General features: G+C 37.7%; 2 protein-coding genes across 3 annotated transcripts; both read right to left on the bottom strand.

Moving 5' to 3' along the window:
• Positions 1-919: 919 nt before the first annotated feature.
• LOC121259923 (uncharacterized protein At1g76660) lies at positions 920-5,077 on the bottom strand. Its single transcript, XM_041161734.1, has 3 exons — positions 4,400-5,077; positions 2,094-3,270; positions 920-1,381 (listed from the first exon to the last, which is right to left on the bottom strand). Exons 1-3 carry the CDS (start codon positions 4,436-4,438, stop codon positions 1,167-1,169), a joined length of 1,431 nt encoding a protein of 476 aa, XP_041017668.1. The 5' UTR covers positions 4,439-5,077; the 3' UTR covers positions 920-1,166.
• Positions 5,078-7,364: 2,287 nt separating this feature from the next.
• LOC121259922 (histone-lysine N-methyltransferase ATXR7) lies at positions 7,365-22,446 on the bottom strand. 2 transcript variants are annotated; one of them, XM_041161732.1, is made up of 19 exons: positions 22,272-22,446; positions 21,962-22,150; positions 21,295-21,856; positions 20,998-21,114; positions 19,817-20,140; positions 19,383-19,733; positions 18,981-19,295; positions 18,303-18,785; positions 17,815-18,220; positions 17,587-17,721; positions 17,010-17,431; positions 16,776-16,898; positions 16,581-16,661; positions 16,129-16,182; positions 15,861-16,012; positions 15,540-15,583; positions 15,403-15,457; positions 11,649-11,830; positions 7,365-10,418 (listed from the first exon to the last, which is right to left on the bottom strand). In XM_041161732.1, exons 2-16 carry the CDS (start codon positions 22,132-22,134, stop codon positions 15,562-15,564), a joined length of 3,720 nt encoding a protein of 1,239 aa, XP_041017666.1. In that variant the 5' UTR covers positions 22,135-22,150; positions 22,272-22,446; the 3' UTR covers positions 7,365-10,418; positions 11,649-11,830; positions 15,403-15,457; positions 15,540-15,561. The 2 variants fall into 2 exon arrangements, with proteins under 2 accessions (XP_041017666.1, XP_041017667.1); XM_041161733.1 differs by having other exon boundaries at positions 17,593-17,721.

Here is a 22,446-nt window from a genome sequence, read left to right as displayed (position 1 = left end):
TTAATCCACTTCTAGCTTCCACCTTCCAGAGAAAAAAAATCAAATCTTTCTATAAAAAGTTGCAATTTTGTATTTGAAAAAAACCTAAAATATAAATCTGTATAGTGCGAAAGAGAATCTCGGAGTCGGGGTTGAATGGATCACCTGAATGATTTGGGATTTTGGATGTGGAGGGCGTCCAGGTAAAACACAGAGGGGAGGTGATGATTCTAAATTTTGAGTTTTTGGGAGAAGTGAAACGAACGTTTTGAAAAAAAAAAAAAGAAAGAAAGTCCACATCACAGGGTGTGTGGTGTTGGAGACAAAAAGGGCTTAAGAGTAGAATTACTCATTCGTGTTTATCGTCTTCACTAGGATCGTGTAATATGCTTTTGTGGTCTATTATCACCACTTTTGTCGTGTGCACACTGACTAAACTTGCATTGCACAACATTATGGCAGTTAGAAGTAGTTGGCTCTTTCTGGCCGGGTGGTGTCCAGTAGCTGTGATGAGAGAGAGAGAGAGAGAGAGAGAGAGAGAGAGAGAGAGAGAGAGAGAGAGAGAGAGGTGGTGGATGGTCAAGACGACATCGTTTATCACTTGTCCTCCAAATAAACACAGATTTGGCACCAAAAAGGCACCGTTCTCACATCTTAACAGCAGCCCCCTACCGACCACTACATGTAAATGGCAAAAGTTTAGGATCAGATGAAAAATGCCGACAAATTGATAGCTCACGTGAATTTAGGTGGAGCAATTGAATCCAAACATTGCATCATGGTGATGACATGACCATGATGTATAAAAGACACTCAAGGGTAAGCAACCACCAGATATACACATTCAAGCTTCCCATCTCCATTTGAATAAAAACAGACGAACCGAGGTAGCATCCCCAGGAGATGGAACAGAAAATGCTTCAGAAAACATCAAAACAGATGTTGCAATAGTTGTTCCATAGTATAAAGCAGTAGTATTCGCCCAATACATATAATTAGATGCATCACCTATGTACCTTAGCAGGAAATAGGAACGTAGATATACATTCATCAACCAGAAAAAGATCAATCACCTGGGAAGCAACTGACAAATCTAATTCACATGGGAAACAATAGTGTTTGACGAAAGAAACCTGCAAACTAATTCACATGGGAAACCAACTGACAATCTACTTTTGCACTAATTCTTAGTCACGCCATGCAAAATCTCCTCTGCCTTCTCTTAAGCTTCTTCCTCTCCTATAGTCAACTTCTGCATCAGAGCAAGACAAACCCAGATGGTACTTCCTATTGCTTTTGGATAACTCCATCTTTGAAAAAATGTCCTCTTCATCAGTCAGAGTATCATTACCAGGCGTGCTGGATCCAGAGACATTCCCAGATTTTCTCCACGATATGTTATCTGTCATATATGAAAGTAACATTATTGCCAGTATGACAGGAGACAGAGGAAGAGATCTTACAAAAAGATAGGGCTCAGATGCACCCTAATGAGCCAAAGACACCTAACGAGAAAAATGATCTACATGCACAGATACAATCGAACAGTTACAGAACATAGATACTCGAGTTTCTACGCAAGGTATTATTAAGATATAATATAAATAATAAAATCTACCTCTTCCCATAAGCTTAACCTTTTGGGATAAGTGGTCATTTTAATCACCACTTGTCCCAAAAGTTAAGCTCATGGAATGAGGTAATAGGTATAAGCTCCAGCATGACAAAGACTGTGGGTTTGATGGAGTATTAAAAGTTTGTATCATTTGCAGAGAAGGTACCAAAAAAAAAATGCTTAAAGTTCTTGCATGAAGCCTAACGCATGATAAATGTTTTGTTTTTTTGGGAGTAGGGGGGGGAGGGGGGATTCAGGCATGAGAAATAAATTCAGGTAAACATAATAACAGCATAAAACAGGTACTTGACATTTTAAAACAGTTATGTTCTACTTGACTGCTAAGAAATCATAGGAGTGAAAGCTTAGGACAGATTATTATTATTATTATTATTTCTGATTAAAGTTGGTTGTTCTATAAGAATTTTTTTTCCTTCCCATGATTTCTTGACAACCACTGGAGCAATAGTGAAGTTTGAATTAAGCACAGAAACTTCACCTCCATGACCATTGCAGTAAGCGGGCACATCACGGCATCCACTGTCATTAACAGTATTTGATCCTGACTTAAGGCCTTTTGGACTAAGCAAGTTTGTCTGCGTTTTCTGAGCCTTCAGTCCTTCAATTACTGATGCAGGTTCTATATCTTCTTCCATGGGTGGATTATTAGAGGTAAAAGGAGTCATGGTAAATGAGTCCTCCATTACATCAGAAATCTCCACATACTGAGGGGTAGTGATAATTTCATCTGCACTGAACCCAAAGGATGCTCTGTACGCTTCTAATTCTTCCACATCTTGCTTGGGACTTTTATTGTGCCGGTTCTGATGTCCATTTCCACTAGAGGAGTAAACATCCGACTCCTTGGACACACTTAATCTCCCACCAGTATGAGGAAACGGTGGATTATGATCCAGATAGAATTGGGCAAAAGTAGCAGGGCAGAAGAAATTAGAATCTTGAGATGCCATGGAGACACCATTTGTTTCATGCCCAAATTGCCTGTTGGAACCATTCCTTGAATATTTTCCATTTTGGGGAGAAATTGAAGGATCCCATTGTGAGGCAAAGTCCCGCTCAGGAAAAGAAGATGATAAACAGTCACCTGAGGTCCTTGAAATTGGTGATCTGAGACTACTAGCTGGACTTCCTGGATAGAGCGAATATGTTGCTTGAAGATCGTTCGCAGCGATGTATTTAGTTTTTTCAGTGCTTTTCAGATCCATGTGGATCTGAGCATAAGGCACATCAGGGGATGAGGGAGTAGTAAGGTGAGCCTCTGGGGGAGGAGTGAGGGGAGCAGTAGATGGCTCAGTTGTAAAGGTTGAAAAAACAGGAGGAGAAACAAGCTGAGTTTCATGAGCATATGGCCCAGTGGCAAACATTGTGGATGAAGGACCTCCAGGTGAGTTGGCAGATAATGACAAGAAACAGCTTGGCGATTGAGCCGTTGAAGGGAGTGCAGAATTTGTAAAGGATGCTGGTGATGAAGGCGGAGCAAGAAGAGATGGAGCTAGTGCAGTAGCTTGATTGGTCAACCCACCTACTTGAGGGCCATTTGTCTGGGTAGCTGCTGCATTCCCCTCAGGAATCCGAGATGCAGGTACAATGCGCTTTCCACCTTTCTGCGTGCCAAAACAAGATAATGCACCCAAACATCCTCCCCATGTCTTTCGCTGTCAACAGACAGAAGCATCGTGTCAAAATCACGTTAACATTTGTATTGGAAAAGCATTTGGTCTTGATGTGAGTTTCTGCCTGAATTTAGCTTGCACAAGATATTAATACTTTTTCCATCTAAATAAATGGTTCCTATTTGGCTAAAAAATCAGCCAGCATAACTATATGCATTCGTTTTGTTCATCAGGCCATCCTCACAGAAAAAGCTTGGCTTCAATCAATCATGTGTTTGTGTTGCATGCATGAGTGTGTATTAACCTATGTAAGGAATATTTCGAAAACCATGGATTTGAAATGGAGGAATAATTTTCACTAACTTCATCCCAGTCATCAAGCCGAAATGGAAACTGATGCCACAATCAGCAGTTTAAAAAACAAAACCCAATCAAACGAAGAAGAAAGAACTTGTAAAACAATATCATAGCTATCGATGGGCAATATTTTCATGCTAAAATTTTAATGGAAAAAAGTGAAAATACGCTTTGTAATAGTTAATAATAACTTAAAATATGCTCGCACTGAAGAGCTGGGATCATGGTTTTTCACAATTCAGCCAGCTGTATTCATCCTTTCGAAGATGAAACGTTCTGAGTATAATTTGGAGATCGAACTGAGAGAAAGAAACTAATTAAATTTTGTAAAAATACAAAAACGAAATCAAAGTTACCCAGGATGACCTGATCTTGACTCTTTAAGAGTACAACCGTGGGTAAAAACCAAGAAGAGTTTTCGTCAGATCTGAAAGCCAGTCTGAGAAACCTATGCATTCATTCGTATGATAAACTAAAATGAGCATAGGTAAAGCCTTTCAAAACGTAATCCAGGTCCTGAAAGTCTTTGGGTAACTGGTACATTTGGTCTTTAGCTAATACTAGCAAATTGAAGTATTACATAAGCAATTAGTGGAGTTAAGAGTTTTTTTCCTTTCTAATTACTCAAATGGCTACCACCCCAGATCTGAGCAAGAACTTGCGGATGCATAAACGAAATCGAAAATGTGTGGAATTGTGCTCAGAACGACCCAGATCTGACACCAAATCAAACTCCCGGAGGGTCCAATACTAACAAAAATAAAAGAACGAACGGAAACCCAAGTCCAAAAAGAAATCGAGAGAGAGACATTACCCGTTCCTGCTGAGGGAATCTATTCTGCTCCGAACCCATATATTATATATAGAGAGCGCAGTGAGAAAGTTATCTTCTTCTTCCTTCTGTTCTTCTTCTTCTTCGTCTTCGGTTAACAGTTAATAATGGGTCTCATATGCTACTGTTGTCAGTTAGGCTCCAGCAACTAACACCTAGAAACCATCCTCACATTCCTTAAGCAGAAGCTGACACCATTTTAGATTTTGCGAGAGAGAGAGAGAGAGAGAGAGTGAGAGAGAGAAGAAACGAAAAGAAAAGAAAAGAGGGAGAGAAAGATGGATCAAAATATATATTTATATAAGTGATATGATAGTACTAGTAATAAAAAAAGGAAAACGATGTTAAGTAAATTACTTAATTACTCCCAAGTAGTCCTAATTACAGGACAAGGAAAGACAAAAGCGAAAAGGATTCAAGTGATGGAGATGGGAGAGATAAGAAAAGAAAGTGACCCCATCGTGTTAGGGGTTACTGTTAGGAGAGACAGAGAGACAACCCCATACACACTGTCACACACACACAATACAAGCTGAAATCTCAATGCTCTCTACAAGCAGTTCTTCCTATTTTTCCCCTTCAAAATCGTGAGATTTATTCATCTGAAATAATGCAGAAACATGGCGATATGCATTTAAGGGGTTTGGAAAAACTGGAAATGGAGACATTTGATTACTTTATTTATAAGCAAGAAAGGGAGAGAGGGGAGAGAGGGGTTAGAGAAAATGGGAAAAGAAACTCCATTGCATTGCAATTACATTAAAGTTAGAGCTTTTAGGGAGGTGGTGGTGGTGGTGGCCTGCTCGTGGGACCGGCTGGATAGCTGAAAGATGAAACATGAAAGATGATGATATGCTCCTTTATTATATGTTCTTCCTGCTTCTGTTCACTCATACGTACTGATAAAAAAAAAAAAAAAAAGGATTACCTTGCCCAACTCAAGACCCCATCCTCCTAAATCCAAATCTCCAAACTGTTTGTACTTTTTAGGGCATCACATCTAAGATTTTTGGATCAGCATATTATCTTTAGATTTGACATTTTTACTCATTAATACATTATAGATGACAACATTCTTTGGATGATACAAATAAGTTGAATTTCCATAAACATCCTTAAAATATGAAATTACAAGCTATAAATACATAATATAATTCAATAAGTTTTAGATTGAGAATTATTTGATATTAATTGATTTACTATACATCTGTCACTATTCACTCTCACATCCTACACTTATAATTTTTTCATAAGATATAGAGTGATAAATAGTGACTGATGAGAAGATTTTTTCATTGTAATTTTAACAAATAATTGTACATGTTTACGTTAGCATTCTTCCTAAATTCATATTAACAAATTATTCTCGGTTTAAACAGCTTGTATTTGTTTTTATCAGGCTATATTGCATGGTGGCAATAAGTATTTCTTCTTCTTCTTTTTTCTTTTCTTTTCTTTTTTTTTTTTTTCTTTTTTGCCCTTTTACCCTTTTCTTTATCTTCCCTCGTTTTATTTCGGTCAGACCTCGTGCATGAAGATTGGGCTGCTTTTGATCATACAAATAAAGACATGTCCGGAAAGAAGAAAAGAATAACAATGTTTACACTTGGATCCCTCATCTTTCCTCTTAATTTCATCTGGCCCTGGAATCCCTTTCTTTGGGTGACTCTGTCCATCCAACCTTTTATCAATTAATTTCATCAAGTTCGCAATAAAATGAAATGTTACATAAAGAGAATTGGGTATTTTGAGTTTGCAAAATGCCTAAAGATTCAAACACAAGAGTGTATAAATATATATATATATATATATATATATATTATTTTGAAACATAATTTCATGATACAAATGATCGATTCATTTGCAAAAATTGGTGTAAAAGAAGTGCAAAATATCTTGATAACACAACATTAATCCATGATTAGTCGAATGATGTCTCTTTGCTCTAACCATGCCTCTTTTATCATATCTTGGAATTAGTTGCAAGACGACACAAGTCGAGCACTACAACCTTAAGCCGTGAATTCTCTGTCTCTCGTGATATTACACCCACATAAAGACAGCATGCAAGACAAGATAATTCACTACCTTTGCCACTTGAAAGAAAACACTAACTCGCTCTTCACGAAGCTTCAAGCCTCGGTCTCTTCCCCCCATCCCTGCTTGCTACGTGTTTAATACACGAGCACTTCCATCTTTAACCAAAAATAGGGGTGTTTTTAGAGCCAGCCTGCAGAAGCTGGATACATCTATTGGGTTTTTTTATATGAGAAACTTTAAAATAAAGCTCGCCACTAGATATTGCTCAAGATGACAGCCATTTAGATTATAGCTTTTCCTCTAGCAACCCACGTGTATGTGTACGTGTATGTCTCAGAGAGAGAGAGAGAGAGAGAGAGGGTCAGCATCGTTTCGTCATCAAGGATAGGAACAGGGACGAGATAGCAATGTGTGCATTTTTATTATTGCCTGAAATAATCATTACTTGTCTGGTATATCTTAAGGTTCACGACATTAGCCAGTCCTATTCAAGGAATTTTAGTTCAACCATGGAATTACTGCTTCGAATGTACATCTTCTTGGGATATTTTGTTTATCTTTCCGCCCACTTACATTGACTCTGGATAATTCCACACACAAATCAAAACCCTTCCTTTCATTGGAAGTACACACTCAATTCATCACCGTCTCATTTTTTTTTTTTTTTTGTCTGAATCCCATAGCATTTATTACTATGCGTATGAATCTTCCGTGCAACATAAAATAGGATCTTATCCATTTCAAGTGAAATGAATTGTGTAGATATTTAGTGTAAAACATGGATTATTATGATCACTCACAGTCACACTATATTGACAAATGAAATGACCAGACCACCTCGAATGAAGAGGATTCTTGTCCGAACATAATATTAAATACTTCAACATGTATTATAAAATCTAATTTATGTATCTATCTAACCGGGAACTCTAAAGCCTTGTTGATCCTTTGAACAGAATTTTCTCATGGATCGCCACCTATCACAATTCACAACCCTCCTCCTTTATCCGGGCTTGGGACCGGCTGTGTGATTGCAACAGGTTGAAAAGAACACAGGCGGAGTTACTAATAATAAGCCAAAGAAAAATTGAGGAACATCACATCTATATGCTCACTTTGAACAAAGGAATTTAAGGATTGAACGGTACAAGGATTAAAAACCTGCATAGTGTAGCCATTTCACCCAATCAACTTAGCCAGAGACAATTACGAGTGAAGTAATTAGCACGACCAACATGCAGCATGCTGTTAAAAAGTAACATATGTACGTGGAAATGGTGGCCTAAAAATCTAATCATTTATAGGCCGAAACATGGAAGTATTTTTTGGGCTCGTCGAATTATTTGCTTTTTGACTCAAACTCACCTTTAAGCTCAGTCAATGTGAGAAAAGTCACGCCTAATGTAATACGTAAAGGAAGGTGCAAGACAAGGTGTGAAGTATACTAAGAACCGAAAAAAGGGCATAAAACAGCCATCTTGTGCATGCTGTGGAGCCAGTCCAACCAATTGAAACGGGAAAAAAATATAGCTTCGTTTTTTCTTTTGTTGTTGAAGAGAGGGCTATCTTGTCCAACAGCCCTCGGTCAGCCCCTAGATAGATGGCTTCTTCCTGTCATGCTCCTCCTATCCCACCAACCCTCGACCTGCAAACCGGCCCGTGAACCACACGTGCCGTCTCAGGCACACGTGGATCTTACACACCATCACCAAATGCATTATTATTGCAGTCCACGAGCTTCATGCTTCACCAACAAAGATGAGAGCTCATCAACGAATGCTTCCCTTCAATCTTCTAAAATGGGCATCTCCTTATTGCAGCCACCTAGTTTTCTAATGGTTGTGGTGGGCAACTCACAACAGCCCAATTACAGGATAGTTCCAAAAACAACCTTAAAGAGTGGTCCAAAGATAAGAACCGAACCAATTTGACACCATTTCCGACTTTGTTTTCATCTACTTACATAGCTATGTCTTGGAATGTTTGTAAACGTCCGTGTAGTTTGAATCTTAATTAGTATGTTAATAAAAATTAGAAAATATTACAAATATGTTTTGTATATTTAAAAGCATGACTAACAATTTAAAAATTAGAAAATACATTCGGGATTTTCACCAAGTCCCCATAAAAAAATCATCAGTGCCCCCAAGCATGACTTATAATTTGGATCACATCAAAGGGGGCTGTAGTTTCAATTTCAAAGCTAGTTCTTTTTTATTTTATCTTTTTACAAAAATCATGTTTTTCAGTTAATCAGACTGGAAAATGAGCTGGTCTGAGATAGCCACGCCGGACCAGTATTTCAAAGGCATAATAAATACTGTTCAATGTATATCCTTCTATGTCTCTGCAAAAATGGCCAATCTTTTTTGTTTGAGACTTGAGTAGTGCTACTATGCCTCCTGAATTTGCCCACTTGGTGTACCCCATTGTGCAAATTGCAATTTTCTTTTTTTTCTTCTTTTTTTCTTTTTATTTCAAACATTTTTAAACATGTTTAAACATTTTTTAAAAAAATAACAATACATTAATAGTCGTTTTCTTAACCATTAAGAAAAAAAATTTAAAAATTAAATACATGAGTGGTCAAAATGAGGGGCAAGTTGAAGAGGCATAGTAGTATTATTCTTTTTGTTTTGATCGTCACTTGGTTTTAACTCATTCAACGTGGTATCTTGCTTGACAATTGCCCAGTTGGGAAATACCCATTACGGACCCCACCTTCACTGTTTATGCGATTCAAGAAAATTGGGTGTTGCAAGAAATATATATAGCACGAGTGATGATAAAGTGGGGGAGGAAACATACCAGAGGACATAAATAGACCTCCGACCAGCAGCTAAGTGGCGTTCCTAGTTGATCTACTCCTGCAACCATAAGAATTAATGAAAAGAGAACCCAACTAGGACAAAAAAAAAAAAGGGCAAGTCTGGGAACTCGCATGGATCTATAGAATTGGCATGGAAAAAAGAGCACACGACAATATATTTTCCCAAGTAGCTTCTCTAGACTAACCCTACATCCCCAGTAAGGGTTTAGAGTTGCATGACCATTGACCACTTTAACACCACTGGCGATTCGGAGTTACATGATTTTGTCAACAACAATCAAAGATTATTGAGTTTTTTTGCAAAATATAACTAAACTATCTCTTTCCACTTATAAAAAAAAAAAAAAAAAAAAACTATATATTTCCACTTGAATTCAGCCACCCACTCTTTCAAATAACAAAAATGACCTGGCATATATAGTACGAGTATAGCCCATGAAACTAGCAGCAACAAGTTCAACGAGTCTCTCTCGTTTTCATTTTTTATTTTTCACTTATAAACATGCTTCATAAATGGGAATTTATTGAAGGGCATTAATAGGAAATCATCTCAACAAAAGCTAGACTTGAATCGGGCCCTCCATACAGATTACGACTAATTCCAGCAATCAATTAGCTGCTCAAAATGCAAGCCGTCTGATAAATTAAATAATTGGTGGCTCGCCTGAGAGCCATTCCAGTACTTAACACTAGCTATTGGACAGAGGAAACGAATTCCAGTTTACTTAAATTTTTCTTTTTTTGGTTTCTTATTCATCATACAACACAAGGAAGAAATTCTGAAACAGGGTTTTAAGTTGCTGGGAACAGATTCTTACAACTATAAAATCACCAACAGAGACGTTGGTATCATTTCCAATATTTGCCACATAAATCTATATTCTTTATATTGGAAAACAAAGAATAATGCATGTTTGTACAAAAAATCCATATTCCAAAATGTCATGTGGTAAAGAAACAAAAGACTGATTTACAGTTTCTAAGGGAAGAAACTCATCTGCAACAGAGAGATATCTACAAGAATGCACATTGGGTCAGTAATTCATCTTCGCAAGTAGGCAGAAGTCTAAACCATAGTGATCACCATAATCGCATTATCCAGCTTTCGTTGACACCTATAAGCTTTTTAGCCTGAAAAAACATAACCTTTGCATCAATGCCGACTCATGCAGTTGATATTTTTAAACGCACAAAAGGTAAGTACAATCCATGGGGGAGAAAATGTTGGAAATCAAAACCAATTATTGAATTGACACCCAATCGGGGGGATTGGTATTGTTTTCAATAGACAACAGAAGTTGAGTGGTCATCTTAAATAATGTCTCAATGGCAAGCCAAATAAGAAATAACTATAGAGATTATTGCAAAATGCCACTAGAAGATACTAAAAACCACTCATTGGCTTCTGGTGCAATTGTTTGGTAGAGTTGGCAAGTAAGCTGTTAAAGGTGTCAAAAACTAGGTTTAGGAGGTGGGTAGATTTAACAGTGTCGGCCTTCCAGTCTTGTTGCAAAATTGGTGCAGCGCTCTCGCAGCTATAGCACACTAGTAGCAATGGGCTTGCTGTCGCAGACCAAGCATATGACACAATGCACTGAAAGTATTGGGCTTGTGATAACCCATATGATAATAGGATAAGGTAGGTGGTGTATGCTTGAGAATGAGAAGTTCTCGCTCTTTATAATGTTCCAATGGGTTTTAATGTGTCATTAACTAATCCTTTTAGAGTATAGACCATGTGGTTTGAGCCTTCCACTGGAGCATTACAAATGGTATCAGAGCCTATCGCAACCAGAAATGTGGAACTTAAACCGTGCACCTACGATGGACACGCCTGACGAGGACGTCGGGAGTTTAAGGGGGGAGATTGTGATACCCCATATGATAAAGGATAAGGTAGGTGGTGTATGGGATCCCACATTGCTTGGGAATGAGAAGTTCTCGCTCTTTATAATGTTCTAATGGGGTTTCAATTGTATCATTGACTAGTCATTTTGGAATATAGGTCATGTGGTTTGGGCTTTCCATTGGGGTGTTACAACAACCCGGCATGTTCTTCATTCGGATGAGAACTATAGCACATAGCAGAAGAGACAATATTGTGCCCAAACCGCTCAATGTATGAAATCGATAAATTAATTGGGATAAACAAAATGAGTACAAAAACAGGGGCAGGCCTGCTACTAGGAGTAAACATATGGACAGGGGAAGTACTTATTTATGTGGACAGACAAGTTTATATGAACACTACAACCCCATTGTAAAATAGGAAACAGAATGTACACTAATTATAACCCCATATTTTAAAGATTGTACATCTTATAAAAACAGGCAGTTTGAAAAAAAAAATATAATATTCACCTTCAGTTAAACAGCGTGGTGATTGGAAACATACAACTGATAATAAACCCTACCAAAGGACCCTGCTCCAACTCATCATCTTGTTATTTTGAAACTACCAACGACAGGCTAATATTGAAACACCTCCAAGAGTGCCAAGCGACAAAATTGTATGCCCATTGAATCCACGTTCGCTCATCCAACTAAACATAAAATAAAGATAAACAAAGAAGATTAAACACAAGAATATGTCTTGGATATAAACACAACAAAAAACAATAACAGTCAACACAATCTCTTCTGCAACCACAACAAAAAAATTTCAGGCCTATATGGAAGGAGATTAGCTGGTTTTCCCCTATAGATCCCTATATTTCATGTAAAAAACTAAAAGAAATTTCTAGATGCACCGACAAAATTGCATCCCAAAGGATCGAGAATGCCACTGCCTGTACAAAAAATGACTAAAGAATTTAAACCATTGCAATCATCACTCATTTCAATACCATAAAAAAACACAAGAAATATATTACAATTTCAAATGGGTAGCACACAGTTCATCCAAGGCCCAAAGTGGCACATTCTATTTTAATCATTGTGAATGAGTAGTTTTCTAATCTTTTATTTTAGTTCACTTTTCAATGCTAATTTTACTTCGAAATTTCATTAAGAACTATTTTATCTGAAAAAGGACTTGAGAGATGGTCAGGTCAACCAAAATTTGCGGCCAAAGCAACTTGTCAACATCACAAGAAACACCTTCTAGGCCTCTATAGCAATAAAATTCCAACAGACCCTCCACAGAGTATATTGCATGATGCCTACATGGCCATGGAAACTTTCTGCCCATTATAGCAGATAATATTCCAGCCAGTTCCATCAAGTGTATGTCATAATACTTGAAATGAAACCAAAAGTACAACTCTGCCTTGGGATATGCCCTCAAACGAGCATTCAGCTACCAATCAGCACATTGTAACACCTACGCCCAGCACCAAGCCCAAGCTAATCGCAGGTTCTAAAAAATTTTTCTTTTGGGTTAACATGTATGAAAAGTCCACTTGGTATTTAATTAGTAATTTTGGAGTAGACTGCGGGCTCAAAAATTTATTTTGGCAGAGTATAGATTTTATTGGACTTGATAATTGTGTTAGAATCTTTTAATGGACCAAGTGGGAATTGGCTGAAAGATTTATGGGATAAGTTGTAATATTTTTCAATATGATTGATAAAACCAGGAGAAATTAAGCGTTTGAAGGTGGAAAATAATTTAAATTTTTGATGCATTAGTCAGAGATATTTAGTAATGTTGATTTATATGAGGCTTACAAGAATTTTAAAATTTTAGGCAAAAAGGTTATTTTAGTATTTCAGGCTTAAATATCAAAGTATGGGTTTAATTAGAGATTTAAGTAAATTACGTATCTATTTTATAGGTGACGATTGATTTCGTTCGGCACTATTGTGGGAAAATAAAAATAAAAATTTGACGATCCAAGTAAGCGGGATTCCTTTTTTTTTATAAGTAAAAATATTGTATATATCAAAAGGAGAAACCAAGTACACTAAATGTATACAAGAAAACATCTTGTCCAAAATGACCCAAAAGCCCCTAATGACCCAAAATGCCTATAAAAAAAACCAACCCAAAGTACATCGTACCTGACCCCAATCCTTGTTTCCTGTAGAACTAAAACTCTACCCGAACACCAACCCCAACACCTTGATTCTCGTCTTCACAATACCCTCCCTTTAGACTTCCCTCTAGTTGAACTACCACCCTTAGCGTCGTAGTTGATTGTCGAAAAGAGACGCTGTAACTCCCTACTTTTCTTGAAGCTTGATTTGGTTTCAAGTGTGCCGCTTGCCTCGATCGTAGTAATTAGTTCGTTAAATTAGTCTTCACATCCTCCATGTGAAATTCTCACGAACTACTGAATCTCGTTAACTTTAGGCAGAATCCAATCCGCTATTGGAGGAAGAGAGACCAGGGGAGCCACAATATCCCCATCAACCTGCACTCCCGACTCTAGACATTCCTCTACACAAGGCACCAACACCAAACCCATTGGTTCTCCAGTAACTCCATTGGTTCTCTCCAATGGTATCGGGGTCCTCATTGGAGATTCTGGGGTCACAACAAGTCCCTTCACCTCTGGGGTGATAGCGGATCCTACATCTCCTTCAGACCTCGGCAGTACACCTTTTTCCTGCAACTCTGACGAGGGAGCCATAGTTTCTTCAGGGACCAAGGGTGTAATATCGACTATCGATCTATCCTGTGTTACACGAGGCAAATGACATTCCGTTACTGATGTCTCTACGTCAATACCCGATGTAGACCCCACTTCAAATAACCCAGATTTCCTTTTGACCCGCCATACTCTCCTAGATCTGGTTATAGGGACAGGGCCGAATCCGATCTTCCGTTTAAGTAAGCGAGATTCCTATGCTAGACTTTCCATGAAAAAGATATGAACTGAAGTTGATTTATGAAAAATATGCATGTTATGTTTTGTATAGAAAACTTGAAAACAATCTCAGTTATGTATTTTGCATTACTCATGAAATCGGTATAAAAGAGAGTTTATATCATGACTGGTGTAGATATGAGTAATATTTTGGCATTTTGAAAGAGCGAATATGAAATCTAAAATTTGTACATGTGATGTGAAGATATTCTGAATCTGTTTTTGAATATGTGAAATGATCTGAATATGTTCAGTACTTTGTTTTGATATGATGTGGCATCTGAAAAACCTTTGGCATGACTTTCTGATTTTGTATATGATTATGTTAGTGTTCTATTAAGTCTCTGCCTCGGGTATAATAGTGGTATACGGCCCTGCCACGCCATTGGTATGGTAGTGGTATACGGCCTTGCCACGAGTTATATTAGTGGCCTCTATTTGAGTGCACACCATTTGGTGACGAGTGATTTATGTTCAGCTTGGCTATCTGCAGATGCACAACCCTACCACGAGGGTTAAACATGACCTCTATTCTGATATGATGATGATGATGAGGCTCAGTTATGTTATGCCAAAAGATATTTTTGAATATGAATATTTCGAACTTTCGCTTAGATATTTTTGATAACATGTTTTGATTTCTGCATTCTGAAAGGAAAAATGTTTTGTTCTGTATTCTGAACTCTATAAATGCTTAAGTTTACATACTAGTATATGTTCTCTGATTACTGAGTTGTTAATAACTCACCTCTTATCTCCACTATTTTTCAGATGATTTGAATATTTCAGTTGAAGATCAAGTTTAGGGAGCATGGGCGAGATTATTTAAGTATAGAGGATTCAGCACAAAAAGATGTCATGGTTATTAAAGAATGTTATTCGATAAATTTGTCGTGTTCTGATGATATGGTATGTGAGAGGATGACATTTATAAGACTTTGTGGTGTTTTTAGATTAATTATATTGTAGTAGTTGGTTTGAAACAATGAGTTGTATGTGTAATTAAGAAATTTGAGTTTATATATGTACTATGAAATAAGAGTTTAGGTGACAATTGGTAACTCTCCGACCCATCCGGTACCGGGGCGTTACAACATGGTCCAATTATTATAAGTATCAAGAGTTCTCTAGAGGCCCAAATACATCCACATCAAAAGCGCTCAACATTGGAATAAAAGTTGTATCTTTAGTGCTAAACACTTTCTCAACTAAAGATAGCCCGATCATTAGAATGGCAAGCAGCAGCACAGAATAAAGTAAGATGCAATTCAAATGATTATGAATTGGAGACTACAATAGCATACCCATGGCAAGATCATGGCCAACTCAACAATATGAGAAGCAAAACTCGAAAATGGCCTACAAAAGCATTGAAAAATGGATGTGTTATAAAGTGATTTTAGCACAAAACTCAGTTGAAACTACTATCCACAGAACATACCAGGATTGGCAACTCAAACAACTTAATTCAATGATCCACGACACCTGTACAAAGAGAATATTTTTTAACGCAGCATAGCAAAAATGATAAAACTTTGAATTGTAAGCTGAAGTAATTTCAACTCATAGATTTTCTCAAGTCTCGCTAGAATCAGCAACTATAGCTTGCAAGATCTATTTTGCCAAAAATAAAAGTTATGGTAACTCTTTTTTTATCAGTAAAACAAGGATTTTATTGAGTTATAGTAACTCTTGCTCAGTAGCAACCAAGACCTTCAAGAATGAGCCAAAGTAATGAACACAAGTGAAACATTAATCATACTTCCTAGAACCGCAGTGGCAGGGGATCTTTTTCTCCTCCAAAGGAAACTTGTAATTGTAAGTAATTTCTTCACCAGCAGCTATATGCCGTTTTGCATAAATGAAGATCTTTTTTTGTCCTTCAACAGTTATAACCTTGGTGTAGCAGTTAGGCTGAAAGGTATATATAACTTAAAATATGAGGGCAAAGAAATCACATATTATATTTTTTCTGTAAGGAATCACATAATATCTGATAAAACTAACTTGCATATATTTTATATAGCTACCTCACATGAATGGTTTATAAATCTAGCAATTCCGCCACGCTTTGTAGCATCGACCTACACAGATTTCAAAGAAAAGGTATTAGAAAAAGGCTATCAATGAACCAGCCTATTAAAACATACCAACAGAACATGATGTGCCCCAGCCATTGAGGAGTGTATTTCTTGAAGCTTTTGAAGAGAAGAAAAGAAAAGGGTAGTGTGCCTTTTTTTTTTTTTATCTGTATATCTTTGCATCTGTTCTAGAGGGGGTTCGCCTTTTTTTTTTCTCTTTTTTTCCCCCCTTTTTTTTTTTGGGGGGGGGGGGGGGGTGTTAGGGGAGGAATTAAAAGCTTAATAGTTTCAGAAACATGCAGAGGAATTCAATTTACCAGAATCTATATATATTACCCTAAACATGGCCATAAAGCAACAAATTTGCAAGATCTACAGAGACTAAACGTTGCTCTACTAACCACATAGCCATCGTCAAGTCTAAAAAGATAACTGCTGCCAATTCCCATCTTCTCGTAATGGCGTTCCCGTATATCAGATATCTGCAAAACCAAGAAACTCGGTTTAACAACTAAATAATCTAAGAATTGCACAAGACATGCCATAGAGAAAAGACAAAATGACAATTGGTATAGAAAACATAAAGTCAAATTTACCCTGGGACGAATTAGCTCTCCAACATATTCAATGACAAAGTCATCTGCCTCAATTGGCTCTAGAGCAACAAGACCCCAATCATGTATATTGCTCCGTTGGAAACGTAGGCGCTTCTTCCTTGCCTGCAAAGTAACAATGGATACTTTATTTTTTTGATAAGTAAACAATGGATACTTTATATTGCTCAAAGAAAGCAAAAGAATAAATTCCAAGACAATTAAGCCTCCAACCACCTTTAATTGAGTAGCTTTCAAAAGGTCAGCACCCTCCACAGCAGCGAGAAGATTGCGAACCTTCACCCTGTTTGTTCTTGCCGAAAGACCCTTGACATTTGACCACTGAGAAGCATTTATCTCAGAACCAAAATACTTGGAATGAATAAACTGAACACCTCTCGCTCGAGCTCTTTCAGCAGGGCTTGCACTCAGGGACCATCTATGCCATTCCCAGCCATTGATTGATGACCGAGCACAACCATCAGATCTAGGGTAGGTCTTTAGTGCCCTTGATTTAGCGGACTTCGTCTTTTTCACAGCAAACTTTCCACATGCTGCTTGTTTGGAAGGACCATCAGCTACTTTTGAAACCTTAGTTGGACGTGACGATGGCGCATTGTCTGTTATATGCTTTCTTTTTATATTTAACACTTTAGTTGCTGCACGCATGAACAGAAATCCATATATGATCAAGTATTATGCATGTGTTTCTAACAATATTATTAAAATGAAAAATGCTTGTGTTACATAAAAACTGAATAGAAATAATTGAAAAAAAAAACTCTTTAACGCTTCAGCCTTTTTTAGCAATTACCATTACATTCTTTTCGAATTGCAACATCATGGATGTTGCTCTCAACGACCTTCTCAATATCATTATGATTCTTAGATAAGGACGAAGCTCTATCCCTGCTAGGTTTAACAGCAGCATCTCTCGAGACCTTGTTATCTGACAAAACGGTTAACAGTGCAGATATCAGCAATATTCGTAACAGTCAGAAAATTGAGACTACCAAATAACTAGTAAATAGAGGTGGCATACTCTGAATTGTATGAGCAACCTTCAGTTCTTTCTGGCTACCTGCATTCTTGGTCGATGACCGATCACTGGGCAAACTACCATTAACAAGGACTGACTTCGTCCGTCTTTTATTTGGTACCAGTCTTTTAGTACTAATGGCAGCAGTTTGAACTTCCAGAGTCTTAGATACATCACCAGCAGCATGTTTCCTAGACTTTTCCACAGATTGATTACTTGTTCCAATATTAGTTGGAGTCAGACAGAAAGAAGCAGATCCCAATTTTTTCTTCGACAACTTTTTCTTGCGGTAATATGTATAGTTACCAATCGCCTGGGATACATTCAGAGTACCTGCTTCATGAATGTGCTTGCCAACTAAAGTAGGAGGATTTCCAGAACGTTCTTTACTTGCATTAAATTCTCTTTCCTGAAACAAAATATAAGCATTAGTTTGGAAAAAATGGATCTTCCAGCACACAGACACACATATTAGATCAACATTTGTGTACCTCATTGGCATCAGGTTCATAGGGTTTCTTTGAAGCACGCCACGATGTAATAAACTGATGAAGACAAACATCAAGGAACAAGGATTTCCATTCTCTAAGAACGTCACCATGCAACTTCTGCCGGCACAGTGCCATTGCAACATAATCTCCAATCATAGGGGTAAACTCATCTGACCTTGAGGGTCGAAACTTATGAATAGTCAATGGAGCAGGAATCTTTGGATTATCTTCAAATCCGGGGGTTGGTGGCTCGTTCATTTCTTCATAATCAACTATATTGTCAATGTCCGTGCACAAATCCTTAAACACACTAGCCAACAAATTAGACATACAACTTTCAGACAAACACTGATTCATGGGTTTAGCTGCCTGTGATGGATCATTGCCAGATGTTTCATTTGCACTAGTTCTTAGTTCATCACCCATGTGTGAAGAATCATAGTCGCTTGGACGAGGGCACTGAATAGGAGAAGCAACATCATTCTGCAGCAACAGCATGTTTGTTCCACATAAGGAAAAATGACCAGACTCGACTCTCATGACCAAAATATACATAAGGAAGATGACTGGAAACTAAAATTTTAATAGCGTTGTTTTTTTTTCTTTGGATTTTGGGAGAGGGGGGGGGGGGTATTGTTTCAAATAATATAAAGAAAAAAAAAATACATTCTGAGTTACCTCATTCAGATTGTCATTCTCAACAGGGTTGAAGTATTTCCTCAATTCCTCCTCAACAAGACTTTCAAGATACTCCTCCAAAGATTCCTTCGCAGAAAAATGAAGCTCACGTTCTACACATTCTAAAACAGATGTCATGTTTGCATTCATATGGTCAGTGTATAGCAGGTTATTCTCTGCCAATGAATTTCCCCCCACAAGAGCCAATGAGGACATGGTAGATGATGACTGGGCATGATCATCTGTAACCATTGCCACCACTTCAAAACCAGGAGGGCAATCAACATCACAAGCAGATTCTTTCCAGGGCAGCAACTGTAAAACCATTTTAAATTTTAATATATACAACAAAAACAGTGCAAGGAAAATAAGAAAGGAACCTCAAGTATGCTAATAACTTACCTTTTCATCAGGTAGTCTTTCGGACTTCTCTCCACAATCCCCAAGTTCACCACCAGGTATCTTAAATTTCGGATAGCCTGACCAAAGTTTTCTCTTTCTCCAGGCAGAGGAGTGTTCTGCTACAGTATCATAAAACACAGCATTCCACATGACTTCCATGCAATAATCAAAGAGCATTCCACAAACAACAGCGTAAGAACCCCAAAAATTTTCAACGCTCCCAACAGATCTAGTTTTTGCGAGAGGTTGTGCTGAAATTTTACTAATACATGTCTGGTCAGCAATAGTAGTGGAGACCGCAGCGTCACATGCAAAGGCAGCGCAATCCTTCCTTTCCCCAGAAATTTCAGACTGTCAAAGCAGAACATAATAAATTATCGAGCAAGAAAAAAAAATGCAGCATCAGTATCTTGTTCAGCAATTGAATAAATTACCGTTGCGCTTTTCAAAGGGAAACTTTGGGCAGCATGATTAACTGATTCATGCTTCAGTCTTCTTTCAGCTTTCCTTGTAGTAACAAACTCTCCAATAATATTGCTGATGATTTCGTCTAACACAACTCTACGAGCTGCTTTCATAATGCTTGAGTGCAGTTGGGAAGATACTCCTTCAGAAATTTCAGAAATGAAGCATTGCAAAGAGCCAGTCTCGTTGCTTTCGGAAACAGATGTGGAGCCAATATTATAGCCACCAGTATTCCATGTGTTCATAATAGATAGCAACCTTAAGGGTTTAAACTTATTTTCCATATGATAAATCTGCAAAATGAAATTGACCAAAGTACCATAGTGAGAAGCAGCAAAGATTACTGGTAGTGGGAAATAGATTTTCCCAATGGGCAATAACTGACAACAAAATAGAAATCATCGACAAAATGAGTAATGTGTCCAATTTTTTTTTTTTCAATCAGTGAATTTTCAGAGTAATGTGTCCAAACGTATTTTCTGACCCAAACCCCCCTAAGCTGAGCAGGAAGTTTCTTTAGTGAAAATTCCCCTTCTCACCTCAAACCACCACTGATTCTATATGACCACGAAACTAAGAAAGTTTTCATTTTAACACCCCTGCCCAAAAAAATAAACTATTTCTCCGTTTGCAATTTGCCTCCTTTAAGATCCAATGTTTAGATCATGCCACGTCACCTATTTTTCATCATCTTAAAAGTTATAATTGAGGATAATTGCAACTTATGTAGTTGGGGGGAAGGGGTAAAGTGTGATTTCCTTTACTGAAATAGGAGGGGTTGATGGATATTTGTTCCCATATTGGGAGAGCGCTCTAGCACGTTTATCTTTGTCCCAATAGTCAAGGCAATCAGGTGACAATATTCAATGAAAATTCCTGTAGCCCAAATTGGGCAGAGAGGTCCAGCATGCTTCTCTTTATCTTAATAAGCTTCTTTTATTCCAAATAAAATACAAGTATAATAGTGAGAGATTCTAATTCACTTTATAGGTATTAGTATCATGCACGCAAACAAGTTAGTTAATATAATTAACCATTCAAATAGAGAGAACACCACATATTGTAAAAACGGCCTCTAAACTGAATACATTCCCCAATTCTCGTAACAAATAATTTTTTTTATCAAAATAATGAAACAAATTCATTCTACCATTAATGAGTCTGGGAGATATCCATAGCGATGCCAAGAATGTAGTTCTAAAAGAGAATGTGGTCCATGTTTCCTCCCCTCATCGTCCGCATACAACCAACAAGATTCATCTCCTGACTGGAATAGAAAATTTAAATTAAAAAAAAAAACAAACAAACAAAAACAAAAGTTAAACTATGTAGGCAACTTTCCGAAAGGTGCTTCATAAAGTAGAACCCAACTCAAATGCCTTCAAAGAAAAAACAAAACACAAATGGCTGAAAAGAAAACCCCCGGAGGGGTGGGGGGGAGGGTTACCGGTAGCTGATATGTAGAATTAACTGCATCAAGGTTTAACGTCAGCTGATTTGACTGATTTGAGTTATAACTGCTGTTGGCAGGTAATTGGAAAACTGACTGCAACTCCGAATAAACAGTAGGGCCAGAGGTAATACAATTCATTGGAGTGGTTGTGCTTGGGATGCCCAAGCTCAGATACGCAAAACCAGTGGCGATATGGTCAGGAAACTGCTTGAAATACTTCAACGGTACAGAGTTTATCAATGCCCCATTTACCACAGGATACACATGAAGCTCATCAGGCAAGAAACCAGTAGATAAACCCTCATATAACTGTTCCTTAATATAAGGACCACACATTTGCCCTTGTTCATTAACATACATCCAACCACTCACAAAAGCAGGTGTACCATACGCAGAGTAACTCTTCTCCAGGTATGAAGTACCCCCACTATTACATGACTGCGGAATCTCGCCACCATTGCCATTAGATTGGCAGCTCATCTCCGTTGTAGAACATGAAGTACATTTTTCATCGAAATTGCAGCAAGATGAAGAAACGTGGTTGGGGTCCTCACACCTGAAGAAGCTTCGTTAATATGATAACAACAATTGAATCGAATACAAAAGAAGCGTGACAAGTAGGAATACGAACTACGAAGGCATCATGTAATTCATATAATACCCATGAGAAGAGCATCCTTCAGCAGCATGCTGCATGGACGAGGCAGTATCAACATGATTTCCTAGACATATATGTGCATCTTGATCTTGGTATTCGAAATCCGAAACCTTCAGCCGTTTTCTGCAGAAAAAATTAGGGTCGAGTTCATGACGAAGGGCTGTTGAGGAAACCATGTTCTCGGGAAATAACCTGCACCGAGAGGAAGTGAGGACAGGAGACACTAAACAAGGCAATCCCGATTCTAATCTACTACGAAACCCTATTTACCGGCTTTAAATTTAAGAAATTTGAGAGAGATTAAAGAGTTTACCCGATCTCTTAGATCTACAAATCTTCAGAGAAAAACCAGAACGAGGACTAGGGTTATAAGAATTGTTATTACTGATCAGGATGCGACGACAGAGGTTTGCTTCTTCTCTATCGCTTGAGCTTGGGGAGAGAGAACGAACGTTCACGCTCAGATATTTTACCGGCTACTACATTCC

The sequence above is a fragment of the Juglans microcarpa x Juglans regia genome, chromosome 4D (assembly GCF_004785595.1).
Source record: "Juglans microcarpa x Juglans regia isolate MS1-56 chromosome 4D, Jm3101_v1.0, whole genome shotgun sequence".
Classification (NCBI taxonomy): Eukaryota; Viridiplantae; Streptophyta; class Magnoliopsida; order Fagales; family Juglandaceae; genus Juglans; species Juglans microcarpa x Juglans regia.
Note: the sequence above shows the minus strand (reverse complement) of the source record. Positions and strands in the feature narration are given on the sequence as shown.

What these genes read in the sequence shown, in the direction of transcription:
- LOC121259922 (XM_041161732.1), bottom strand. Translation starts at nt 22,134, where the DNA reads ATGGTTTCCTCAACAGCCCTTCGTCATGAACTCGACCCTAATTTTTTC. An exon ending in GAAGGATGCTCTTCTCATGG is followed by an intron (nt 21,857 to 21,961) that starts GTATTATATGAA and finishes AAGCTTCTTCAG; the next exon opens with GTGTGAGGACCCCAACCACG. An exon ending in AAAGACTACCTGATGAAAAG is followed by an intron (nt 19,296 to 19,382) that starts GTAAGTTATTAG and finishes ATGGTTTTACAG; the next exon opens with TTGCTGCCCTGGAAAGAATC.
- LOC121259923 (XM_041161734.1), bottom strand. Translation starts at nt 4,438, where the DNA reads ATGGGTTCGGAGCAGAATAGATTCCCTCAGCAGGAACGG. An exon ending in GATTCCCTCAGCAGGAACGG is followed by an intron (nt 3,271 to 4,399) that starts GTAATGTCTCTC and finishes GTCTGTTGACAG; the next exon opens with CGAAAGACATGGGGAGGATG. An exon ending in TTACTGCAATGGTCATGGAG is followed by an intron (nt 1,382 to 2,093) that starts GTGAAGTTTCTG and finishes CATATATGACAG; the next exon opens with ATAACATATCGTGGAGAAAA.